Source organism: Takifugu flavidus, chromosome 4, assembly GCF_003711565.1.
Source record: "Takifugu flavidus isolate HTHZ2018 chromosome 4, ASM371156v2, whole genome shotgun sequence".
In the NCBI taxonomy this organism is placed as follows: Eukaryota; Metazoa; Chordata; class Actinopteri; order Tetraodontiformes; family Tetraodontidae; genus Takifugu; species Takifugu flavidus.
The window spans coordinates 15,544,169-15,570,278 of record NC_079523.1 but is presented as its reverse complement, the minus strand read 5'-3'; the positions used below and the strand labels follow the sequence as shown (position 1 = coordinate 15,570,278).

At 45.8% G+C, this 26,110-nt stretch overlaps 1 protein-coding gene across 3 annotated transcripts in view; it reads left to right on the top strand.

The window, feature by feature from the left end:
• The window catches only part of LOC130524339 (receptor-type tyrosine-protein phosphatase gamma-like), a 129,866-nt gene that overhangs the window by 50,383 nt on the left and 53,373 nt on the right, over positions 1 to 26,110 (top strand). For 2 of the 3 annotated variants that reach the window (XM_057030369.1, XM_057030367.1), the window contains one exon: positions 25,078 to 25,260. In XM_057030369.1, the coding sequence (XP_056886349.1) occupies positions 25,078 to 25,260 (183 nt within the window). Of the gene's footprint in view, positions 1 to 25,052; positions 25,261 to 26,110 lie in introns of all 3 variants that reach the window. The other variant, XM_057030368.1, reaches the window with a different exon arrangement.

Below are 26,110 nucleotides of genomic sequence, written 5' to 3'. Positions count from 1 at the left end.
CTGCATGAATTAAACAGCTGAACTGCTCCAAACACACTCACACACGCATACATATACACCCCACAAAGTCAGCAGAGATCTGTATTTCTTCCTCTGCACTCCTCTACCACTCCTCACTCATACCCCTGCCAGCTCATGAATCCACAAGGTTTGGCGAGGAGTTCATGTGTCGTACCTGTAACGCTCTCAGCAAATGAACTGGTCTTATTCAGTGGGGCAGCCTCCAATTAATGGTTGACTCATGTCTTTTATTATGTGTTACGAGCGGACAAACAGCACCATCTGTTTTAACACTGCAGTGGGCTCCATTCACACAGAAGGAAGCACTAGCTTAGCCTCATTAGCTCTTTTGGTCGGGGCTGGAGACCTAATGGAGAGTGAGGAATTGGAGCAAAGAAAGTGACAGCTAGACTGGCTGCATCTTGTTTTCTGTTTCCATAGAAACATTTAAAACAATGCTGAAGAACATCTCATGCATTTGAGCTGGCAGATGTCACATGACCTTTTGTATGACACCTGTGCTGTCAGCTCACTCACAAAACACCACTAGGACCGTTCCTGCTACCCTCTTTTATTGCTGAGTGGAGCTGTAGGTTCAATTTTCAGTCTGCCAACTGTGCCAAAGTAACACTGGTCAATGTGATTACACCTATAGACAGTCACAGAAGTGTGACACTGAGTGAAGATGCTGCAGTCAAAAGCTGTGATTTCTATCCAGGAAACATTTTTCTAGTCTTGATATGATATGAGTTATCCAGAGACCCAGATGCTAGTTTTGAATATCTTTGAACATCTTCTGCCCTAAGCTCTTCTTATTTAATGTATTAAAGCTGAGGGTATTGGAGCCAGGTCCTCACATCTAAAAAAGAGTTAAAAATGAGTACAAAACCAAACTGTGTTTCCCGCAGTTATTATATATTAATGTTTAAACAGTGACTGGCAGCAGATGGGTGTGGCCTTCCAGCCATCACACAAAGATGGTTAGTTTATTCTGAAAGGTGAATGTGGACACACACACACACACACACACACACACACACAACACACACACACACAACACACACACACACACACACAGGCTTCATATTTGCTGTGTTCCCTCTGCAAAGCCCTGCTGCCCTGTTGTGTTATCCCTGAGGCCACCCTCCAAGTCCTCAGGTCCTGATGCTGCCCTACTTTCCCCCTCTCCTGTCCTCTCCTCTCCTCCCCTCTCCTCCCTTCCTCTCCTCTCCTCCTCCCTTCCCCTCTCCTCCCTTCCCCTCTCCTCCGCTCCTCCCTTCCTCTCCTCTCCTCTCCTCTCCTCTCCTCTCCTCTCCTCTCCTCTCCTCTCCTCTCCTCTCCCCCATCCCCTCCCCTCTCCTCCTCTGCCCTCCCCTCTTCTTCCCTCTCCTCTTCTCCCCTCCTCCTTGGTATCGGGTGCTCTATGAGAGCAATAACTGTGACTGAGGGAAGCAATAACTCTGTTGGCTCCCTCATCAAATCAGAGGCAGCCGATGCCGAATAATCAGCCTCAGAAATCAGACGGAGCAAAAAGCTGAACTGACAAAATGGGAAATGCCATCATGAGAGGAGCAATAAGAAGAAATCATTGAGGTGCTGTGGCCAGCACCCTCCTGCAGCGCAATAAGAGCTCTGCTGTGGAACGTTCCACCACAGAGGACGACAGAGCAAATGAAACTGCGCCCGTAATCAGTTCTCAAAGAAACTGCTTTTACAGTAAACTTTGGGCTGAAGAGGAAGAACACAAAACTTTCCCCCATGACCACATCCAAACACCTGGAGCTTCAGCACATCCCATAGACCTCCAAGTTCCTCTGAACCATAAACTGAAGAGAATACACCTATACAGGATAACAATCAGGATGCTTTAGCAGGTGCTTCTATCGGAAAGGCATGCAACAGTCAAAACAAGGCCAAGAGAAGAACACTTTGACATCCAGCACCTTTAATTTTGATTAATCTTTATGTTCCACCATCAGGAACACGCTAGAGGCGCTGAGTGCTTTGTCAATAAACTTTTCTTCCAGCATCGGCTCCACTCTTCTCTTCTGGGCTGAGGTGTGATTAAGAGAACACCTTCAACTAATGAGGACGTTGCCGAGCAACCTGCAGATGCCAGCTTTAAAGACACAACTCATCACTCGGCTCTGCTTTGATGTCTTTTTTGTGCTAAATGTTTTTCTTTTCAAAACCCAACACAAGTCGAACTAAAAGAAGTGCCTGTCAACAACTAAACCCAAGGTCATCATGGTGACGGCAACCATTGGCACTCTTTGCTCCTATTTTTCACGTCTCCACACTGGTCAATAAGGGGGGGGCTGATGTAGCTCCACCCCCTGCTGTGAGCTTAAACCTCACCATCAATTCTGTTTCAAGCAGAGATATGTACTTTCCTCAGCAGCCCCTACACACACACTAACACACACTCACTAATACACACCCACTAACGCAGAATAACACCCCCACTCACACACACTAACATGCAAACACTGGCTGGTTCGAAAATGACAAAAAACGTCTGTTGGCCTCTTCATCTGTGCTCAGCTGCCCCCGCTGATGTTGCCCAGTTTAAAATAATTATGCCATCCATTATGAGCCAGGACAAACCTGACACCGAAATAATTAGTGTCACTGTGAGGACCAAAGCAGCCCGCTGTGGTAGCAATGACCAGCTTCATCTTCATCTTTCTGTTCCTCACCCATTATCCTCCCTCTGTTATGGGGGGGCAGAGAGCCTGGGTAAAATAAGAATGGCTCAGTTTATCTCCCATGTAGACCTGCAGGATGTGTAACTGTAGGATGACATTAATTACCTTCTTTCTGAGCCCCCCCCCCCCACACACACACACACACACAAAGCACCAGCAGTGTGACAGTTTGGAACTCAGTTGGTCATTTTAAATCTTTAGCATTGTTAGCAACACAATTGTAGCTGCAGCAAGTGTGATCGCAGCAGGTTCGGAGGGTTGGAGGATCCAGATGAGGACTTAAGAATGCCACCTTTCTACATTTAGGTAAACCCTCCAGGTCCTCCTGGGTCCCCCGCGGAGCTCACATATGAGAGTAAATGCAGAGCAGTGTGTCTGACCAAGCTCAGGACCTGAGCTCTCTTTGCTCTTCTGGAACCACGATTAACCTCTTCAACGTGAGCCCTTCAAATCCTGTATGCTTACATTTACACATGCTAATCGGATAAGACCCTGGTGGGGGTTCAGGTTCTCGTGGCATCAGTGTTTGCTTATTCTTCTTTTGTTATTCTTTCGAGTGTGAAACATGACAGATCATGTTGTTGCTGCCCGGTTCTTAAAATACGCTGCAGTTTAAGCGGAGCCCTGTGAGAATGACATTATTTCCTGTAATGGATGAACCAGCAGCGTCCAGTTTTGGAATCTGTGAAGGAGGTTGTGCTTTACATTCTAATACATTTTCTCTCCTCTCCTCTTTCATGCTGCTCTTCTGTGCAGGTAAGACTTGTTTAAGCTAGATGACAAAATGTTGCGCTTTGATCCTGGGATTGCTTTGATGATCACCATTTTACAGAACTGATAGCCAGCCTTGGCGTCACAGAACTGATAACCAGCCTGGCCTCAAACAAGTCTTTTCTATATTTACTCCAAAATCTGCAGTATTCCCTGAAATCAGACAATACAGAATATCAGTGAGTAATGCTGCAGCCCACCAGCAGGGGGTTTGGACATCTATATTTAAGACTGTGCTGAACAGTGAGGTGGCTCCTGAGTATGAGAGCGCTGTGGCTGAGCATCCATCCCTATTTGTAATGCTCGCTCCACGCCTTCTTCCCGCGTGAATCCTCTCATTAGCAGCATGTTTGCCGGACTTGCTGGGACGGCCTCCTGGGGAGTCTCGGCCTCCCCGTGATCGCTCTGTGACTCACCTCATTAAATTGCCACCTCCAACTCAATTATCCACACCATTTAGTGCTTACTCAGTGCTCCCGCCTCTTCCTCTGTTTCTCATCCTTCCTCTAATCCCTTTTTCCCTCTCATCACTGCTGAAATGTTGCAGTTTCTCCTTCTCCTGGATGGTGCTTCCTCATCATCCCCGTAAGCGCTGATAGCTATCTTAGCAGCCATTTTTGGGGACTGTGTTTGTAACCCGCTGCTGCTGCTAATGTCGATGCAGCTATTAGTGAGCAGGAATCTAACGCTGGTGAATGCCTCAGGGTGAAGAAAGGCAGCAGTTTAAGCTCTAAAGTTCTCTATTCCTTTGTGGAAATGACTCGTCTAGAAATATGTAAATTCTACCTTTTTATAATGTCACCCAAACAGAATGACCTGGAGCTGCAGTTGAAAGTGTTGCTTTACAGTTACACATCAGACTTGGATGCGCATTTCACAGGAATGTTCATCTTGTGTGCTGCAGTGTATTGTGGCTGAAGAGGGATAAATTAAGGATGCTCATCTGTCTGGGTTCCCACCAAGAAACCCTGGTTCACGCCAACAACCGCATCTACAGTACATCCATGTCCGTCACTACAGACACTCACAGGAATGTCCACCAGCACGGTCTCCACCTTTTCTTCACTTTTCCACAAGTAAAGAAAGACCTGAACCAACCAGACTTCCACTTCAAGTCTGGTTTAAGATCTGCACTAACACAGAATCCATCCTTTGACCCCAGCACTCCAATATTTAGCAGAACATCTTCCTGAACTCAGGTCTTGATCTCAGAAGCTTTTCAGGCCCAATGGGATCTGAGACAAATAGGGATTCAAGATGTTCCAGATTAGTTGGTTCCTGACAGACATACGCAGACAAAGCAGGAGCTCTGCTTCTCTTGTGTCGTCAGTGGCTCGCTACGTGGGTGGCCTGAGAGACACACACGTTGACCGAGCTCATTAAGTAAATAGGCCTGTAATTGATTTGGGTCGATACCCCCTCGCAACCGGCTGCCTGTACCCGAGGTGAGAGGCTCCAGGGGATGGCAGCCAACAGCCAGTATAAATGTGCAGCTTCACATAATACCGGTCTTTGCAAATGCTTATGGGGATTAGTGTGACTGGGGTGTAGCTATTAGAGTGCCTAATGATGATCCACAACACAGAGCTGCCTTCTGATAAAAATGATTGAGTGCATGTGCAGCCCTGCTCTCTCTCTCCACACAGTCACACCCTCTGATGAGTAAAAAGACATATTCCACCTATGTGTGGAATGCTGCCTTCTGGAAGAAGATCATGAAGAGAGACTGATGCTGACAAAAACAGACACACCAAAAGTGTTTAAATTACATTCTAGTGAACACTTCAATAAACCACAGTCTGTGCATCATCATATCCAAAAACGATAGCTAAAGCCAACCAGGCAGTGAAGCCTTCCCCACTCTGGGCTTTTCTTCAAACAACACAAACTTTTACAAACGTCTGCATGTGAAAGACAGCTCATCTTTCAGGTGGAACACGATAACACACTGTCAGTTATTGCTAGTCATCAGCTAAGCAGGTCTTTGTAGCATTCTGTGAAGATCCTAAACCAGTCGTACACAGTGGCCAGAGGTTCAGACTTGCACAGCTGCTGAATTCAGAAGGAGAAGAATAAAGAAGTGTAAACGGGCATCATACAGGAACGTGGTGGTGATGGGAGAACATCCAAATAGGTTACCTATGAAATCAGGTCATAAGTCCCTGAAGTGAACGCACGGGAGCAAAGAAGAGATGAGAGCAGAAAACAAATCGAAGCCTGAAGCTGACAAAGAATTAAAGAATGATTCAGACTATAGCTGAAGATATGAAGGTTTTGTCCATTGAGATGTGCAGCTAAAAATAAAAACCAGGTGATAGAATGTTGCATCACATGCAGTGGAAATTTAATGCAGCGTAGACACACACACACACACACACACACACACACACACACACTCACAAACACACACACAGCCTGACTCTGAGATTTGCCAGATTAGCTTTAGTAGCAAAAACTACATACATTGTTGCCAAAAAACACACTGGTGTCAGAACTCAACACATCTGCAGGAACTAAAGGCTTTAAGAGTAAGACTAATCTTAGACTGGATTAACCTTTAGACTGATAGTTCAGACTATCTTTCATTGTTAGGTATTGTTTTACCAGAGTGTCAGCTTACCTCGCATTTGTTATTTATTTTGCAAGATTAAGAAATATACACCATCATTGTTCTGGGGTTTTCCCAATGGTGGGTTTGGGGTTTGTGAAAGTTGTTTCTCGCATCACTCATCAGTAACATCAATCATCTGGCCAATCAGAGCATTGCAGTGTCTGCAAAGTGCCTACATCTATGTTTTTAGTGTCTGAAAAAACTGTACTGCTTTTTCAGACCTTCGAAGGAGCAGGTACCAAAAAAGTACCACTCGATACCCCGGTGAAATTACTTTTTCTCAGTGGAAATGTACAAAAAGTAGAGCAGAGCAGGGTACAGTAGAACCAAGGTCCTCAGTGGAAACCTGGCATTAGTCTGGACCTCTTTTTGGTCTGGGCCAACCTTAGTCCAAACTAACTGGTATAGTCATGTCTGCCCATTTGTGATCTCCTCCTGACTGCAGCGACATCTCTGTACTGGATCTGCAGCTAGGGTCCATCCAATGCTGCCCAGTGCCCTGCTGAGAACCTTCCTCAGGGTCAGAGAGATATACTAATGGAAGAGGTCAACATTTCCATTTAGACTTCCTGCCGTTGGCAGAAGTTTCAGAATACAGAGGTGACTAAGACAAACTGATGGAAAAATGCTCAGCAAAGTTGTACACTGAACCCTTTCCCAGGTGGACAGTTAGAACCCAAACATCAATCTTCAAATAACCCCCTGGGCTCTGAATCTAACATACTCTTCAAGAAGCTGGAATGTGTTCTGGCTCCCAGGACAGCCCTGGTTTGGGAGTTCAGCTTCTCCTCATCACATCATCTAGACAGATGTTTTATCCCATCTGGTGTCTCAGAACCATTGAGTGATTGGTCAGAATTCTAAAGGGGGGTGGGGGGGTGTTAATACAAAAGAGAAGAATGGTTGTGTTTGAGTGGTTGTGTTCAGAGAAGGAACAGTAAAGGATAGTCTAAAGAGGTGGCAAGTGAGTAGAGCAATCTGTACAATACCTCTAAAAAAACTCAAACACATAATAAATCCATGAACCGGTTGACTGACAGATGGGGAGGGGCCTATTGGACAACAGTTCTGCACCAGAGCCAGGCAAGTAAAAAATGCCCTGGTCTAACAAAGTTGCTACACTCTGAATATGTCCCAGTATAACCAGTGGATCAGTCCACACAGACAGAACAAACAACCAGCAGGTTGTGATTTTTGATCTGCCTCATTAACTCTGCGTGTGTGTGTGTGTGTGTGTGTGTGTGTGTGTGTGTGTGTGTGTGTTGGGGGGTGGGGTGTACAGGCTGAATTAATTAATGCTGCTGTGAGATGAAAGAGGGTGTTTGAGTGGTGACACCCTCACTTAACCCCCCATTGAGCACCCCCACCTCATCTTACTCCCAGCAGTTAGACCTTTAATTTACTGTCGTTTCAACGCTGCATCTCCTGCTAATCACCTGCTTCTTCACGTGAGTGAAGGATGCCTTGGGAATATAAAAAGAATTCCAGAATTTTAGATAATGAAAACCAGTAAGGCTGTAACATCAAAGTGATAGGATGATGTCATCTCGCTGAGGTCACCAACACATCTGGACTCAATTAAACAGACATGATGCTACAGTAGAGAGCTAAGACGGGCAACAACTGTTCCACCTGACTGAGCTTCAGTGTCAGTATAAATTCACATTTAAAGTTGGATTTTTTTCCTTCTCCAGAAACCCACTTAGACCAGTTAGTGGTGGATGTCAGCCAGGTTGACGTTCTTGTAAACCACGTTCCGGTTTGCTTCCTATATTCTCTCTTGCCTGCAGGGCCTCAAACAGCCCGAGTATTTCCTGGATCTTTGCACTTTTCCCTCCTTCCTTTTGACTCTCTTTCCAGTCCATTTATCTCGTTAAGGTCTGGCTATCTCCAGTGGCGTTGAAAATGAAGTGTTAATCTCTCTTCTCATCAATCTCAGGGAGCCCAGAAGTGCCTGAGTCTCAAAATGATGACTGGCACTTTTACTTGTTTGGAGAAATAAGTGTGGGGGCTAAATTGAATTTTAATGGATCGCACATACCCCTAGTGAAAGGTACAATCCATTACCAGGTGATTGTAATGTTATTTGTTGCCAGTGTTGATTTATGGTAGGTGCAGCGTAGAGGACCAAAGGTGGGCACGTCGGAGAAGGAATCAGTGTGGAGCGTTGATGGGGTTTTAACTACAGCACGCTGAAGAACAGAGAGGAAGTTACTATATTAGCTGTTCTGTTTAGGGCCAGCCAAAAGAAACAGGAAGCAGCTCTGACCTGGGTCAAGTGTAGTCACAGCCTGAAACTGGTTTTACTGGGCACTACAGGATTTCTTCAAAGGTAAACCATTTACACAGATGTGCTTTTTAACATTAGCACAACCTAATCGTATCGCCATCAGGGCTGCACTGTTGAGAACACATCTCGTTGTGACCAATTGGCACTTTTCAGAGGTGGAGCCCAATTTTTTGGTGTTGTACAACAGCATCCATCCCAAAGGCCTCGTCTCTATACCGGTACACACTGCTCCGCTGTAGCGTCGTACGCCCGCTCGTGCGTGACGGAGCAATCACGTTTTGTTTTGTCTTGTTTATTTTTGAGGCCAAGACAAACGGCATTGATCTGGATTGTGGAAATAAAAACATTTCATTTTCACGGCCCTAAATCCCTTTGACCTTCCTCTGCACAAATCCTCGGCGCCGCCACCGCTCCTGCATTGCTCTGCTGTTATTATCGCTGTTAGGCTCCGTTTCTTTTGCTGCTTATAAATAAAAGATAATGAAAGTACCTCCGGCGAAAAGAGGGCAGCGTTTCATTCTAACAGAGTCTTTACTGAGATTTACTTTAGTGAGCGTCACAGAGACAGTCGCTTCGACCCAGCAGAGAACAAACGGCTCCATAAAGCAGATGAAACCAGCTACCGCTGCTCCTCTGCCAGAGGCGGAGCCAGGATCCTGGTCATGATAAGCCATCCTGTCTGCAAAAGCCATCCACATAACTTTAACATGATTAAATCAGGCTTATAAGGCTGCAGTTAAATTATTTTTTTTTTAAAAGTCCTTTATTGACATTGGTGGCAAATCTCCAGAACTAGCTGAGGAGGAACTTCATCTGCAGGGAGGAAGAGATTCAACCAACAGTTGACCCCAATGGTCATTGAACAGGTTATCTGTGTGTGTTTTAGGCTGCGTGACCCTGGCTCTCCATCCATACAGGAAGTCAGCACCTCTAGTCAGGTGCTGGGAACACTAATCGACAGAGCACTTTTAAGCATTAACGACTCGCAGATATGAAGCTGGATCATTGATGGCACCAAAGCAGGTACCTACAGGAAATCTTGCGATTCTGATGCATTATTAATCTGTTTCATTAATGGAGGAAGCCTTTAACAGCTCGCCTGTTCAACTCAGGCTGTGTTACCGTGTGAAAAACTCCTTTCAAACCTTCTGAGAGCAAATTCAGATGTCAGCGTTGAGGATCCAACTCTTTGTTCTCCTGATCATGTGTAGATGAAGTCAGCCAGTGAAAAGAGTAAAAACCCAGAATTCAGTTTTATAGTACATGTATGGACAAACAAGAGGAAGTTATCACAGCTTGTTTCTATAAGAGCTTATTTAAACAGGTAAAATAAATCAATGTTTCTTCTAATTATCATGCAAAGTTATGCAGGAAGTTGCCCTGAATCTTCTCAGGTCATCTGGAAGCTCTGAAGTAATGTAAATGTTAATATAGTCCCTGAAACCTATTTGCATTTTAATGACAAGAATATTATCACACACGGGCAAACAACAGATCTGCTAAAATGGTGAGAGAGAAAGGAAAGATGGAATATTTAGGAGCATATGGTGTCATCAGAAACATCTGTTCTGTCTTCAGCATCTTCCGGTGCTTCATCTTCATCAAAGTGCAACATTAATGTGTCCTTCACAGGAGGACCAACTGGTCTAGGTCTTGCTGTCTTTCTTGAGCCATCTTTCATCTTTGGAAATGTGATCTTTTGTTTTGATCTTTTTCATAATGGTGCCATGGGACCGAACCTTAAGGGCCTGCAGCTTGGCCAACTTCTCCTTATGTAGTTGTGACATGGGGTCTTTTCTGTGTAGAGACACCATCATCTGGAATTTCATTTTCTCCTGTCAACCCTCCTCTGTCACGGAGGGGGGTGAACAGGACCCGAATGCAGGCCAGGACACAGTAGTAAAATAGTCACAAGGTTTTATTTACGGGGGAAGGGGAGCAACACAAGGAAGACGCAGGCAGCCCTCCAGGACAGCCGAGCACAGGGAACAGAAGCGGCCCTCCAGGGCCACCGGAAACTCGGGAACCGAAGCAGTCCTCCAGGACAGCCGAGCACAGGGAACAGAAGCGGCCCTCCAGGACAGCCGAGCACAGGGAACAGAAGCGGCCCTCCAGGACAGCCGAGCACAGGGAACAGAAGCGGCCCTCCAGGGCCACCGGAAACTCGGGAACAGAAGCAGTCCTCCAGGACCGCAGAGAACTCGGAACAGAAGCAGTCCTCCAGGACCGCAGAGAACTCGGAACAGAAGCAGTCCTCCAGGACCGCAGAGAACTCGGAACAGAAGCAGTCCTCCAGGACCGCAGAGAACTCGGAACAGAAGCAGTCCTCCAGGACCGCAGAGAACTCGGAACAGAAGCAGTCCTCCAGGACCGCAGAGAACTCGGAACAGAAGCAGTCCTCCAGGACCACAGAGAACTCATCCAAGCACAGGGAACAGAAGCGGCCTCCAGGGCCACAGGAAACTCGGGAACAGAAGCGGCCCTCCAGGGCCACAGGAAACTCGGGAACAGAAGCGGCCCTCCAGGGCCACAGGAAACTCGGGAACAGAAGCGGCCCTCCAGGGCAACAGGAAACTCGGGAACAGAAGCGGCCCTCCAGGGCAACAGGAAACTCGGGAACAGAAGTGGCCCTCCAGGGCAACAGGAAACTCGGGAACAAAAGTGGCCCTCCAGGGCAACAGGAAACTCGGGAACAGGAACAGCAGTCCTCCAGGACCGCAGAGAACTCGGAACAGAAGCAGTCCTCCAGGACTGCAGAGAACTCAGAAACAGAAGCAGTCCTCCAGGACCGCAGATCCAACACACGACGAGGGAACCCGAACAAACACCCTCACACGACGAAGGAAGACAAACAGACAGCCTAGAGACCAACAGACACACTGACAAGACTAACAGAACAGCCACACAACACAAACAGACACCCTGGCCCTGACAGGCAGGCGCCACCTGCTTAAATAGGCAGCCCAATGTAAATTGCCTACAGGTGTGCCTGCCAGCAGTGCCAGCTGCAACCAATTGTGCCCCACACCACCCCCTACAGCACAATGACCGACACAACCCCAAAACCCTGACATCCTCCCCCTCTTCATCCACCGGCTGTTTCATTGCCACCATTCCAGCCGAAACCAACCTTTGAGTATCTACATCCTGTAGATACTCATCATACACACCAACACTCCTGATTTAGGTGTGACAAACTTCCCATTTCAAAGTGAAATCTATTGTCTCTATTGTCCCTCTCTTTTGTCTGGACCCTGGGTGCCCCCCTTCTCTCTCTATCGCTCTCTCTTTGAGGAGCGTGCTGTGAGCTTAGAGCATTCTCATTTGAGAAATGTTCAACCTGTTTAGGTGATTTTCTCATTAATGTCCTTGTCAGGATAGTTTATTTACGTGTTGGTGGTGTCTTGTGTGAGTTTATTAGTTTAGTTGTCGGTATTTTTTGCGTGTAACCAGCCAGAGTTAATCTGGCTGGTTCATCTGGCTAGGTCTTTGTACGCCATGGAGGAGGTTGTCCTGACTGTGGGGTAGGTGATTGGACATGGGTCTGTGAAGTTAGCTGCCCGGATGAACAGGGATGTGATTTTGTTTGCGGAGAAGGTGTAGCAAGTGAACTGGCTGGTGGAGGCCGGTGTCAGTGGAAGGTTCAAGGTGCTGTTATCTCTGAGCCAACCGGCCACCAAAGTTACCTTGTCCAACATGCACCCTGTTCATCACGGATGAGTTTCTGTGCAGGGATTTATCCAGACATGGTTTCATCTCCTCTGAGAAAAGTCATGTCTGGATATAAATCTCCACAACTGAAGCACATTGTGTCCCATCACCAGCAGCTTTACATGATCCTCAATAACTGCAATGAGGATCTGAATGTATGTTTAAGAGTCCGGGTGGAGGACTTTGATTTTGTCCTGTTCGCTTCATCAGAGCACATGAAGTGTTTTGGCTGTGGTGAAATGGGTCATATGATAAAGATGTGTCCGCAGGGAGCCTAATTGGCTCCGCCAGGCTCAGGAGAGCAGCCTTTGCTGACCAACTCACCAGAGCCGAGGGTAAAACCTATTTACAAGAAACAAGGAACATGAAAGGAGTCAATAATGAACATTATCCCTCAGCCAGACACCACATAAAAAAACAAGGCTGAGGCAGGTTTTACTGATCAGGAGGTTTTTAGAATGGAAAAAAAAGGATTCTTAAAGTTAGTAGGGAAATCTGTTAATGGTGTTAGGAAATGCACCTTTTAATCTGCTTTTTTTAGTCTCATCATTGTTTTATAACTCTGTTTTCATCTCTCACTTTTTATATTGGGGAATTTAAACATAAATGGAGGAAGAGAGGAGAAAAAAAGAGTTTTAGTGTTTGAAACAATGAATTTAAAAAGATCAATGTCATGTTTTTACAGGAAACAGGAAACTCGCTGTGATGATTTTTTTGTGATGAGTCTGATTGGTGCAGGACGGGGAGGGTGTTTTAAAGCCTGCCCTCAGCGCTGGGGTGGGGATCCTCTTCTCTAGGAGTCTTAACCATTTTAACGCAGGGTAGATCAGGAAGAGTTGTCCAACTCTACACCTCACTTTATGAAAATGATTTTGGTCTCCAAGGAGAACAGCCACCGGCTGGAGCACCCGTTGACAGCACAGGAGCTGCACCTGGCCCTACAGACATTGCAGGGCTAAAAGGCGCCATTCATCGATGGCGGATAGTCCATCAAAGCAAGGCCTTCTGTCATCTTCTACATATCTTCTGCACATTCTCTCTCAAGACATCCTGGAGGTATTCAATGAGAGCCTTGCCACCAGTTCCCTGCCTTTGTCCTGTAGCAGAGCCGTCATCACCCTCCTGCCAAAGAAGGGGAAGTGAGGGGTGAGTGTTGGTCTTCTATCTTTAGAAGAAGAAAACATCATTAATCAGGGCTTAGAAGCTAGCTGGAGCATTGGTGAGGCCCAAGTACATGACAAGGTATTTGCAGTGCCCCTAGTGTGTTGAAAGCTGTCCACTCTACTCTGGTGCGGAGCAGATGGTAGGTGTTGTGTAGGTCTAGTTTAGTGAAGATGGTGGATTCCTGGAGCAGTTCAAAAACAGACTAGATTAGAGGGAGGGGGGTGCCGATTTTTGATGGTAATGCAGTTAAAATCACAGTAGACGATACAAGGCCTCAGGCTCCTGTCCTTACTGACGCAGAAAAATCCTGCCCTGCAGGAGAAGAAGAGGGATGGATGAGACCCGCAGCCAGTGAATCGTTAATAAATGAATCCATGGCCTTTTTTCATGTTCCGATAAAGAGTACAGAAGAATTTCATGATTCCCAGAGATCAGAAGTCAAACTGGAGAGGTCCAATGCGTAACTGTACCGAGGACATGTCCATCTGAAGTCTAAGCTTGAGCGGACCGTGGTAAGAGCTCCCATCCAAGCCCAAGCTGCAGGGCTTCATCCGCATCGATAATGTTGACATCAGATCCTGAGTCGATCAAAGTTGCCATGGTCAGAGGGCCTTCAGGCAGGAGGAGGCGGGTCTGTAATCACCTCCAGGATACATAACTGTCCCTAGTCCACACACATCATGCCTGATTTATAGGTAACAAAATGGGCAGAGCAGGTAGACTTCCTGCAAATTTGGGGCGTACTTGGCAGCATGAAAACTGGGTGGGGGTCATAATTGAGTTTGAATGTGAGAACGACCAATAGGTCCACATTTTAAGAAGGAGGGTCAAAGCTGAACGGTCTTGTCTTGTTTGGACAGAAGAAGAGCGACAGCTGACATGTTATCTGAACTTTGTGTTTGTTGTGCGAAATGACTGGATGACTTTTTTCTCTGACTGTAACTTCCTGTTGGCCTCTAAACCGGAGGTCAGTGTCAGCCTTGTCTCATCCTGTCATTGACTCACACATATTTGTAAATGAGATGCTTTGGTAGTAAAGCATCCATCCATCCTGACCTGGTGGCTATCCAGATGTTCATAGCTACGCTGAACCCATTTATTTTTATGGGCCTTCTTATGGTGTAATGCTGTTTACTTAAAGCTGACCTCCAGGTCCAGGCTCTTCCTCAGTACCTTTCCCCTCCTCCCACCCAACCAACCATTATTAAACTAGCCAAAGGGGTCAATACAACAGTTCCTTCTCTAGTCCTCTTTGTCTCCTCAGAGAGTCTTTGTGTTCACCTGTTTACACCTTTGGGAGCAACTTTAATAGTAACATGTAGACTGGAGGGACCACCTCATGGAGTGATGTACAGCAAAGATGTCTGAGCCTTCTGAGGTGGTCTTGCTGGGGCCACAGACTGAAGTCCACTGCTTGGTCCAAAGACCAACACAAGACTGTTTCAGTAACCATAGCAAGTGTCATGTCGTGTCATCTAAAATAAAAAATGAAGAGCTGCCACAAGTACGAGGTGTCTGGACGATGAGGATCAACCACAAGAAAGAGAGGGAAAAACAGGAGCAGATGTTCGAAAGGATAGTTGTGGTTTGTAAGTTAATCAGAACATCTGAAATGAAATAATGATAAAAATTCCAATAAGAAAGAGAAGAATGAGAACTGGAAACACTTATGCCTCCAAGACTGAACTTCTATTTGAGTGGGACGAAGTGTCTCTCTGGAGGTGTGTGGGAAGAAACACATGACTGTCGAGACAATCTAGTTAGCTCTGCTCCAAAGTGCGGACCCTCCAAAGACTGGTGTTTTATCACCAGCAGATGGCGGTTCCTCCGAGAGGAAATGACTTACATGATGGCGAACCGAGCACGGTTCAGATGCAAACACAATAGAATCCACCAGCTGGTTAAAACACCAGAGGTTCCAGTAACAGAGTTTGTGTGCTAGCAGAGATTTTAATTGATTTGTTTTTCCCCCATCACACCAGCTGCTAGAGCCTGATTAGCTAAATCAAGTGTCAGCCTTCATCTGAGGAAGACTTGTAGCCTCAGATCTACACCAAGGGGTTCGGTAAGGTCAACGTTGAGGAGCACGTGACAACGTGCAGAAACCTTGAAAGCGAGCAGGTTCATATATTCAAGGTGGGCAGTAGATATAGTAAACAATATACAATCACATGATCGTCTTCTACCAATCAGGCAAAAGCGAGCTGTGCTTGAGCAGAGACGACAATTAATAGCAGACAAAAGGCTGCAGGATCTACTGCACACATGAAGGACAATATGATGCAAAGATGTTGTCCTTGTTTTCTTCATAATACTGGTCACCATCAGCTACCCTGGACACGTGTAGCTCAGGAGGACTCAGACCTGGAGCCTCCTCAAGTCTAGAGCAGCTGCAGTTAAGAGATTTGAGTGATGCAGGCCTTCTCCTGGATCTGTCATAGGATCCAATCAGACATGTTTGCTATTATATTCAATGTTCTCTGAGCAGCATGACAAAGTGGTTTAGGCACTTACAAGGATACCTCAGGACGTCCTGAGTTAGAAGTTCACACATGGACAGAAGGTAGACGCGACTTCATCACAGAGCCTATAGGACACAAACCTGCTTCCTTCTGTCAGTCAGAGCTACATAGTCCAACCACGGGATGACAGTTCAGCTGAAAGCACTTCCAGTTCTTCCCACGCACACGTGCCTCATGAGCGTCCACAACACGTGTTGTCATGCTGTGGTGTGCAGCCTGCTGAGTGGAGGTGAGCGAGGTGGTCAGCAGCGTGGGTGCAGCTTTTCTGCAGCAACAGATTCATCATGTGTAGAAACTAGCATATGTGTAAAACAGCAGGTTTCTGCCAAGCCAGAGGCTGAATGAAAGATTCACTCTGCATCCATCTAACTAGATCTAATAATAAATGATCCCATCATCAAGCTGTGCTCAGGGTTACGAGCATATTCACCTTTGTTCAGAGGTCAGGCTGCCCGCGTCTACGTGTCCACAATTGTCTGTACTTCATACAATTTAAACTTACTTGACATTGCGGAGGTCAGCTGTTGTCATGGAAACTATTGGAGTTGTTATGTCTCGGATAGTTACAGATGGAAAACTGGAAGTTGATAAATGCAAATTCTTTCTGATAAGCAGGATGCAGTGTTTCTTTAGCCAGCAAATCAGTTTGAATAGTAGCTGGGGCAACACTGCCACAACACCTTCTCCTCTGAGCTGCTCTGCCTGTAGCCTGAGCATCATTACCTGGTGTACAGATAGAAGAACACAATCAGGAAGACCAGCAGATGTGCAGGTTACACACAGGTTTACAGATGGAGGCGACATATCGCTGCTGTCAGGAGGAAACCTTTCATCTCCAAAGAAGCCAAACGTCTCCGACAGCAGATAAGAACACGGTCCACTTCTGAAGTTGTGCAATTCTATAGCAAATAAGTCCACTTTACTGCAGGTGTTGTGGTTTGAGGGTAGTTTTTATTGCTTTTTATTGTTTTTTACTCTTCAAATGAAACTCCTGAATTAACAGTGGACCCAGCTGTGGGTCCCAAATACTGTCAGTGTTACATGTTTTACATGTACATTACATTACATCCTTAAATAGAAAGAAAATGTACTGTCTAAGAGTGCAGAAATAAGCTCTGATTGAGGGTAGGAGCATCAATTTGCCCACACCTCAGCAATCACGCCGAAGAAGAGACTGTTGGGAGATGATGGGAACGTAGTGGAAAAGGCATTATCACATTCACCGTGAGTTTATTTCTTCATTGTTACTTGTCTGTCTGTGTGTGCGTGCGTGCGTGCGTGCGTGCGTGCGTGCGTGCATGTGTGTGTGTTTCAGTAGGTCTTGTTTTCCAGTCTCTTTACACTCAGTTGGACAGTCAGATGGGATGAATGGTTGGCAAACTTCAGAGTAACAGGGTCTGTGGGATATGGTACAGGGTGTGAAATCACTTCACTGTGCCTCACTCACACACAACTAGCAAAACCACATCCAAGGTGTCACAATTATCAATGGTTTAAGTATTTATTCAAAATTGTTACTGTGGTACAGCACAAAATAGCTTTTAGCATCATCCTCTATTATTCAACGCAGGCTCATAGTCCTCCGTAGTGATGTAAACATGAATGAGTGTGCATCAGATAGCTAAAGAGGGACGTCAACTTGATTGTATTTAAATGATCGCACTCTCTCTCTTTATATCTCTCGCTCACACACACACACACACACACACACACACACACACACACACACAGTTACATGCACACAGTCACATACAAACACACCTATTGAGTTTTATCTTCCATTGAGTGTCTTCTCAGCTCCTGCACTGTCTCTCTTTGCACACGACCTTGTATTTTTTTCAAGGTGACAGGAGAGAGTACACACAATACCATTTGTGTGGTCTTTTTATTTGTTACATTCATGACATCATGCATCCATTACTAGGTTTTGCAGCATTTTCCCCATCAATTCAGTCCCAGTGAGTTAATTACTTCTCTTGAACACATCTCCATCACTCCCAGTGATTTATAATGTTCATTTACTATGATGGGATTTTAGCAGAAGTACAGACTGTGTTATGGTCTATTTTCACATGTTATCCTTATATAATAGTAATATAATGATAATATATAATTGTGCTGTGTCCCAAGGTGAAACAGACATTGCTGTGCTCTTTTCTTCATTGAAACCTGGCTGTCAGACATCAGGCCAGGCCTCAGTGCCAGTCTCCTTCCAGTCCTCCACTGTGGTTCCCCTCGCAAGGAGGAGCACAGTGACTTGCCTTATAGACCATAATCCTGTTGCAGTGACCCTGTGAAGCGCTGTTCCCCCCTCAGACGGACACCTCCCTTCTGCAGCTGCTCTTCCACACAGACACATCGGTCTAGCATCATCACACCTGCCACACATGGAAGGGCATCACCTCCAAGATCAAGGCTCAGGAACTCTCGGATGTCACTGAAGATTCTCTGGAACTTCTACAGAGATGCAGCTGAGTGTCTTCATAGCTCTATCCCAGTCTGGTAGCAACCCCACTGCTCAGGTCAAGAAAATTGGCTTGGCGTTAGAAGATCTCCAGCTCAGCATTCCCATCACCACAGAACATCTACAATAACAGAGACACAAGAAAAACTCACCACAAAGACAGTTTAATCAGTTATAATGCAGTCCGGTGGGGGAGGGGCGCCTGACAGGCATGTTCCCGATCACGCCTCATTGTGGCCGGCGGGCTCGTTTCTCCGGCTGTGCTGTTGACGCAGCGCCGTAATTGGCTACGCTGAGTGACAAGCAACATCTCAGAGAAGCTAATGAGGCAGCCATTTTGAGAGAAACACTGGCAGACACTTAAAACAATTATGTGCTGCACCAGGCAGATCACTGGGTATATTTATTAGAAGACTGATTCCACATGTCATGAATATTAATCACTAAGTGATTACTGATTGATCATTAGGAATGAGCCTTGTGACTGTGTTTACTACTCTGGTTTGTGGGTTTTCCTGTGTGGAGCACCTCAGGAGGAAAGAAAAAAAAAGAAAGAAAGCTCCTCTCTGTCAGGCCTGTATGATGAACGTTAAGGCCCAGCCGGGTCGTAATGGATTAGGAACAAAGCATTCAGACCTGCGTCCTGCTGTGATGGTAGGTAATGGGATGACTTCCTTAACCTTGTTCAGACAACTTAATTTACATGAACACCTCCAGCATCTGCTGTAAATCCTCAGCTACGGCGCTCTTCCTCTGTCAGCACATCTTCAACTCTTCTTGTTGATTGACTGCATCTGATTGCTTTTGAAAGTTGTGACAGGGAGCCAGGCTGCAATGTGAACAGATAATCCTGTGGCTATTGACACTGGGAGGATACTCGCAACTAAATGCTGTCGCTAATAAATCCCAAAATATTTGACAAATGGAATTACATAGACTGTGGAGTGAAGCAGAAGGGAGGACCGATGTATCTGTGTAGATTCTCAATCATCCAGGTCATTGTTATCCAAGGTAGTTTTCTCTGTCAACTGGACTGTGTTTCTTCCCTGTGAAGATGTTTCGCCTTCTATCCAGAAAGTTTCTTCAGTTCTGAACTCGCTGGGGACTGAGCTTGAAAATATAGCCACTGTGGACCATTGGCATGTTAATGATCTGAGTGATCACTTGAGAGTCTTTGGCAGGGTCGTTGGTAGGGTCATTCACCTAGTTTCGGTTGAGGTGTCTCCCCTTTGTCTGCTCGATCACATGGTGATGAGTCACCAGGTCTCCTGAAATGGTGTGAATGTTTGGTTTGTTGTTGGAAGGAGTGGAGGACTGCATTGTACGTGGGTGATAGGAAATGCCTCAGCCCACCACCTCTGTTTAAGGATGGTTTTTCCAATTTGACATGGATGGCTTCCTTGACACCCCTCTCAAACCAGCAGTCTTCTCTGGCCATTATTCGTACTTGGCTGTCCTCCAAGGAGTGCCCGCCCTCCTTTAGGTGTAAGTGGACTGGTGAGTCCTGACCTGAAGAGGTGGCACGTCTGTGTTGTGTCATTCTTCTGTGGAGAGGTTGTTTGGTACAGTTCCTTGCATTCCTCCTGGCACTGTACAGCATAAACAACATTACATTGTTTGTGTCTTGATGTCTTGTCCTTTGGGTGTACCAGTCTCTGTCTGAGAGTATTGCTTGGTTAAAACTGAACCCGTATGTCGTGTTTCTGGAGGATCCTCCTAAACTTCTCAGAGACCCCGGACAGATAGGGGATCGAAACGCTGTGGCGTTTGTTTCTCTCCTCTTCTTTGCTGGGGTCTCATTTTCTTGAGGTCTTGATGAAAGACCAGTCTGGGTAACCACATGTATTGAGAGCTGTCTTAATGTGGTCCTGTTCCTTCTTCCTGCCTTGGGATATGGTGGGTATTTCTTTGGCCCGGTGTTGGAGGGTTTTGATCACTCCCAACTTGTGTTCCAGTGGGTGGTGAGAGTCAAACTGGAGGTACTGGTCAGTATGTGTAGGTTTTCTGTAGACTTCGATGGTGAGGTTTCTGTCCTCATTGATCTTGACTGCACAGTCCAGAAAGGCCAGACTGTTTCCTTTTACATCCTCCCAGGTGAATTTTACATGCTCGTCTGTTTTGTTGAGGTGATTCAAGAACGCTTCCAATTCTTGTGTTAGCATTTTGACCCAGGTGTCGTTTCACATATCTGAACCAGTGGCATGGTGCAGTTCCTGTGAAGGATGTCAGGGCCTGGGATTCCACCTTCTCCATGTATAGATTGGCAACTATGGGGGATACTGGTGAGCCCATGGCACAGCCATGTTTCTGCCAGTAGAATCCTTCTCTGTACTGGAAATAGGTGGTGTTCAAACACAGGTCCAGCATGGTGAAGATTTGGGCTGGTGTTAAGGCTGTTCTTTCTGGAAGATTCTTGTCCAATAGAAGGTGCTTGCGGATGGTGTCTATTGCACTGGTGGTAGGGATGCACTTGTCCTGACTACCTGGTTAAGGAGAGAAGTGGGAGGGAGAAATGGGTAAAAAAAAAAAAGGGAGCTTACACAAACCGAAGACAAAGTGCTTGTCAAAGGTCTGAATTTTTCAGTCACCCCTGAAGAGGTACCGACTGTCGAACTCATCACAGCCACTGAGACAGCCATCAGAAACAATAAACTCCCGGAAGCAGAAGCAGATTAGACTTAGATTAGATTTAAGGAAAACTGCCTTGGATGAGGAAGAATGTAACATTCTTACGTTACCATCCTTTCCTTCACATTATGTCAGTGCTACACTTAGCCGCTACATTTAGCACCGACTCTGAGCTTTATAGGTCTAAATGAAACATAAAACCTGAAACATGTGCACATCTTTGGTTAAAGTTGTGTACATGTAGGATGATGTTCTGACTCAGAGAAGAACTGGTCACGGAGTACAACACCCGATATTTGTGGAAGCCGTTCAAGGCTGCAGAGCAGGAGCTGAGCTAAAGGCTAGATGGTGGAAATCTGAGCCTCTTCTCCCGATGGTGCTTATGGGGAACATAACTGGGTCCCCAAGTGTGAGGAGCTGTTGGCAATGGTGAGGAACCAGAGCCTCTACAGGGAGCATACTTTCATGGATCTTCAGGGTTAATTTACTGGGGGGGTAACAACACTATCCCCTCCTCCCATTAACCTGGGGTTGTTTGGTATGTGGACTGTCCCACTAGAAAAAATATAACAGTGGATTTGTTTAATGAAAATGGCTAAGAAGCCTGAACTGGGTCCCTATAGATGCTGTCTTATAGAACCATGGAGGACTCACATGACGAAAACAGTTACACACCCAGAAATGAGTGGAAATGTTAAGTGACAGGGTTCCTCTTGAAGGAAGCAGTCAATAAAGCTGCTAGCTAGAGCTAATGACTAGCTGTTCTTGCAGATAAATTTTGTCCCTTTGACTGAGAGTACCAGCTGCTTTGGAGCCACTTCCATCACAGCTTGTCAGCAGCACTATGGAGAGAAGGAGCTCACTCAGCATCTGCGTCAATGACCCCCTCTGAACAGAACACCTGGATGCCGATTCTGACCTTTTCAGTCAGTTAAGAGCAACTTTTGAAGCAGATGCTTCTCCCATGATCTCACTCGCTTCGCAATTAAAAGCTCACCAAGATTCTAATTTCCTGCATAAACAAAGCTGAGACGGTACCGTGGGACAACACTGGTGAAATTATGGACAGTCTGCCTTTAAAGAAAGAGCACAATTCCTGTTTGTTAGGAAGTTGTTGTCAGAATCTACCAGTAAAAAAGCACAAATAACAGAGAGCTAGGTGAGCTTAATGAGACGATGGATGCGAGGGAGAGAACAGGGAGCCATCCTTTACAGACACTCCTCCGTCCAGGAAAATGAGACAAGGTCTCACCATATGTCCATCTCCCACAATTAACTGCTCACATCAGAAAGGGTCTCTTCAAGCGTGGAAATAATGAGAGGGAAAGAGTGATGGAGAGCCGTGCCTCTCCTCTCTTCCTGCTCCAAATTCATCAGGATTAGAGTTTGGAAATGGCAGAAATCAATGCGGAGATCAAAATGGAGATGGTCTGCCTCCACTTCAGAGAAGATTAAACAAAGAAGAGGGGTGTGCACCAGAACTCACTGGAACTTGGTGTTCACTCCAGGTCTGAACGTCTGGCCTTTTTCCCCTTTGGTTTATGGCTGTGAATTATGATAGCTCCAGAGCTAGTGCTCACGGTGCACCATCTTACCAGCACTGGCTACTTCTTTAATAGTCTCCATTTCTAATTTCCAGCAGCCCATCAGGATGTGCACAGGAAGTAGATTTAGCACACACTAGTCAGGGGCCTGACTGAGGTGAGCGCTACCCTGGACAGTAACCTGCCCCCACCTTTTGACCACCCCGGGCTGCTGCTTTCAAAGGAAATTAGCTGTGTAAAGGCAGTGACTAAGCGCTTCAGCCACATCTGCCCACCAGGCTGTGGCTGTCTGGATCTATAGGTGACTCTACCCCTCATATGAAAACCGGACCATCTCGATCAATATCCCCTGGCCAAGGACGTGCACTGAAGGGAGGTGGAAGGAGAAAAGGATGCTGCTTAATTAAATGAAACAGACATTACCTGGCACTCACAGCGCGCCGGGGCACGAGTAATCATAGACAAATTCATTTTGGAGCCCAGCAGCCCAGTATTGCTTTCAATTAAGGGAGGGGTCTAGAGGGGGGGGGGGGCACAAGTAGGCCGAACAGCATCAGACACAGTTCAGATCACTTCTTCTTGACATTCACTATTTTGCATCAGAGGAGTTTCAGCACAGCTACTGGAATCATTTTGGAGTCCAACTGATCTGAAATCCAGATGCAAAGAGACTAATTTCTATCCCATAATGCCAAGAATGGCTTTAGCTCAGAGATGATTTCAGCTGAGAGAAATTTAGAATACCTCAATGCTGATGCAAATTCACATACCAATCAACAATGCTATTTAAGCTATGGTGGCAGCTGCTAGCTTCAAATTTAGCTCTAAAAGGGCTAAAGCTAATGACTCAACAGCTATTTACTTCTTTCCATGACCCACCCCCACCAAGAGATGAAAGAGTCACATAGAAATTTGTCTCATTAGTATGACAAGCAGGAAGTGGCAGTTGAAAGGAGTGGAGTTATGGTTGGGTGTGGTTAAATCAAATCTTATTGATGTTCCTCTTACTATGTCATACTCTCATCTGTTTTCTGTCATCTCTTTGCCACCATGCCATGTTCATTCCATTTCATCCTGTCCTTTCATTCCTCTCTGCCCACTGACAGGAAAGGGTGAACCAGAGCACAGATCAGAGATGATGCATCTCAAAAAGGTCTGTTTTCATTTGCAGCAACTCTAGAAAATCAGCTCTGCTGCAAGAACGTCTCAGCTAGACCACAGGACACTCAGCTGTACTGATAAATTGAGGGCTGACCCCTCCTTTATACAGATTCATGGGTAGATTGGGGGATAATGGAGTGAAGCATCGAGGTTAAAACATTTACACTTGCATGACTGGTTCTCTAAAATAGACTGGCTCCAGTTATTACAGTGAACAGCCTGCAGAACAAAAAGAGGCCTTTTAGACACCTCAAGACACACAGAATCAGCCACAGACTACAGTTCCTGGAACCTCGATTTCCTTTCCTTCACCAATACTTTATTACTGAGATAACACCCTGTTCAGCAGAGGGTGGAGGCCTGCAGTGATGCCTTCTCTAATGTGTAAAAAGCAGCTCCAGGACACAGAAGCTAACCTAAGTAGCCAGGTTAAACACCAGGCAGAAGATGCTAATGCCACACCAAAAACTCAGCAGCATCAAGTCCAGGCCAGAAGCTTCTTCTTCTCTGACTGGTTCACGTTGTCTAAAATTCAGGTTCATAAAAGAGATATCTGTTTTGTAGCTAGCTACTCCATCGATGTTTGGCCTTGGGTGAAGAGTGAGGTCCTTGTCTCCTCCCATCGGAGAGATCTATTGGTTTCTGTTAATGGGACCATTACAAGGTTGTTCACGGCTGTTCCTGAGTGGAAAACATCCTTGAAGTGAAAAACTGACAGGAGGTAAAAGCTGAATGAGAGAGCAATTACTGCTGATTAGGACTCACGCTAGCTCTGTTTTCCAGCTGACACATTTTTTGACAGCACAGTTGAGTTGCATCATTCAAAGACAAAAACAACCAATTGACAGGTTATTCAAGTGTCTGAAGTGATGTAAAATGATTCATAGCAACAAAGCTTGTTTAATTTCAACATGCTGACATCATCTGATCAACCTGTCCTCAACCTGGAGGTGTGTAAGAACTATACAGTACATCCAGGTGAACTTTAACCTGGATGTACTGTGACTATGAAGTGAAGGTGCCATCTTCCAAAGATTAGTGTTGTCTTGGGTGAGCCTGGGGTGCCTCAGGCAAAATTCTCTTCCCAGTGTTCCCAGTAGCAGCGTGTTCTGTGAATAAACACAGCGGTGACATTTCCTTCACAGTGGTCCTGCCCGCTGTCGTCCTCTGGCCTCAGGCTGTCTGCTTTGTGGACATTCACTGTCATTTTATTATGCAGTTACACTGGTTCTGGCTGCAGAACGGTGCCTGAGGGGGAGTCAGGAAGGTGGCCATCAGTCCAAAACCAGCTACAGAATTCACTTTCAAAGGAAAATATCACAAAGGCAGAATAATGACTTTCTCTCCTCTCCACATGAATGAAACTATTCTGGCTCTTTTCTTCTGTAGCGACCACATTTTGCTCAGTGCTGTGTGAACATGTGACTGGAGCTCAGATGTCATGAGAGTTCAAAATGTCATTTAGCTCTGATTCTGAGCCTTTGTTTTATTGGTCTTCCTCAGGTATTTATGGACCAGATGAGGGCTGGGCTTTGGCTTACCCAGAATGCAGAGAGAAGAACCAGTCTCCAGTCAATATCTTGGACCAGGATACCAAAGTGTCCACAGAATATCAAGAATTAACTCTGGAGGGCTTTGATAACGAGTCCTCCAACAAGACATCTATGAAGAACACGGGAAAAACAGGTGAGAACTACACAAATATCCCTGCTTGTTTCTGTACATCTACGGAGAGCCAAGAAAATACATGAGACTTCATTCACTCTCACATATACACATGGTTTTGATCCATAGTATGTTGGGGTGGGATCACTTGGTGGCTTTTCACCTTCCCACCAGACCGTCCTACCAGTCCTAGGTTTTCAACTGGAAAGAGACAGAAAGGTGGCATCTGCAAAAAAATGTAAAAATCACAAGACCTACTTAATACATATAAACTATAGTAAGAAAATGCAGCAGTTTGAGGACAGAACCTTGTGGGGCACCATGTCTCAACTGCCAGATTACCATCATTGTAGCAGGAAGTATTGTGACACACGTCCAGGATCCGTTCTTCTGCCAATGTTGTTCTGAATCCCCAACCAAAATAGTTCAATCATCTAGGAGTTAAAATCTGAGAGAGAAAACACATAGGGCTCTCCAGGAGCCAGAAGAGAATGACTGCCAAAACTCAGGATTCTGGTTTCAACCTCGCATTTGTGTCTTAATGTAGTGTTCTTGCCCATATTCAGCAGGTGAGACAGTATCACACCTGAGGCTTCAGGGGCATGCGTAGTAAGTCTTCATTCAGGGTTTTAACAGCCCATTTGTGCCTCCACTGAAGAAGGAAATGAGCAATAAAGCAATAATGGAGTAACATGCAGATCTCTTAAAGATCAGGAACCTGGAATGCAGGAACAGACAGACCTGTATTAAATGGGGACCTACAGAAATGCTAAAGTCAGGCTACTGGTTTGACTTCTTGTCTGGTATCTGACAGCGAAAGCCAAAAGTCACCTCCAGGGAGCGACACATGAATTTTTGGCTCTGTACTGTA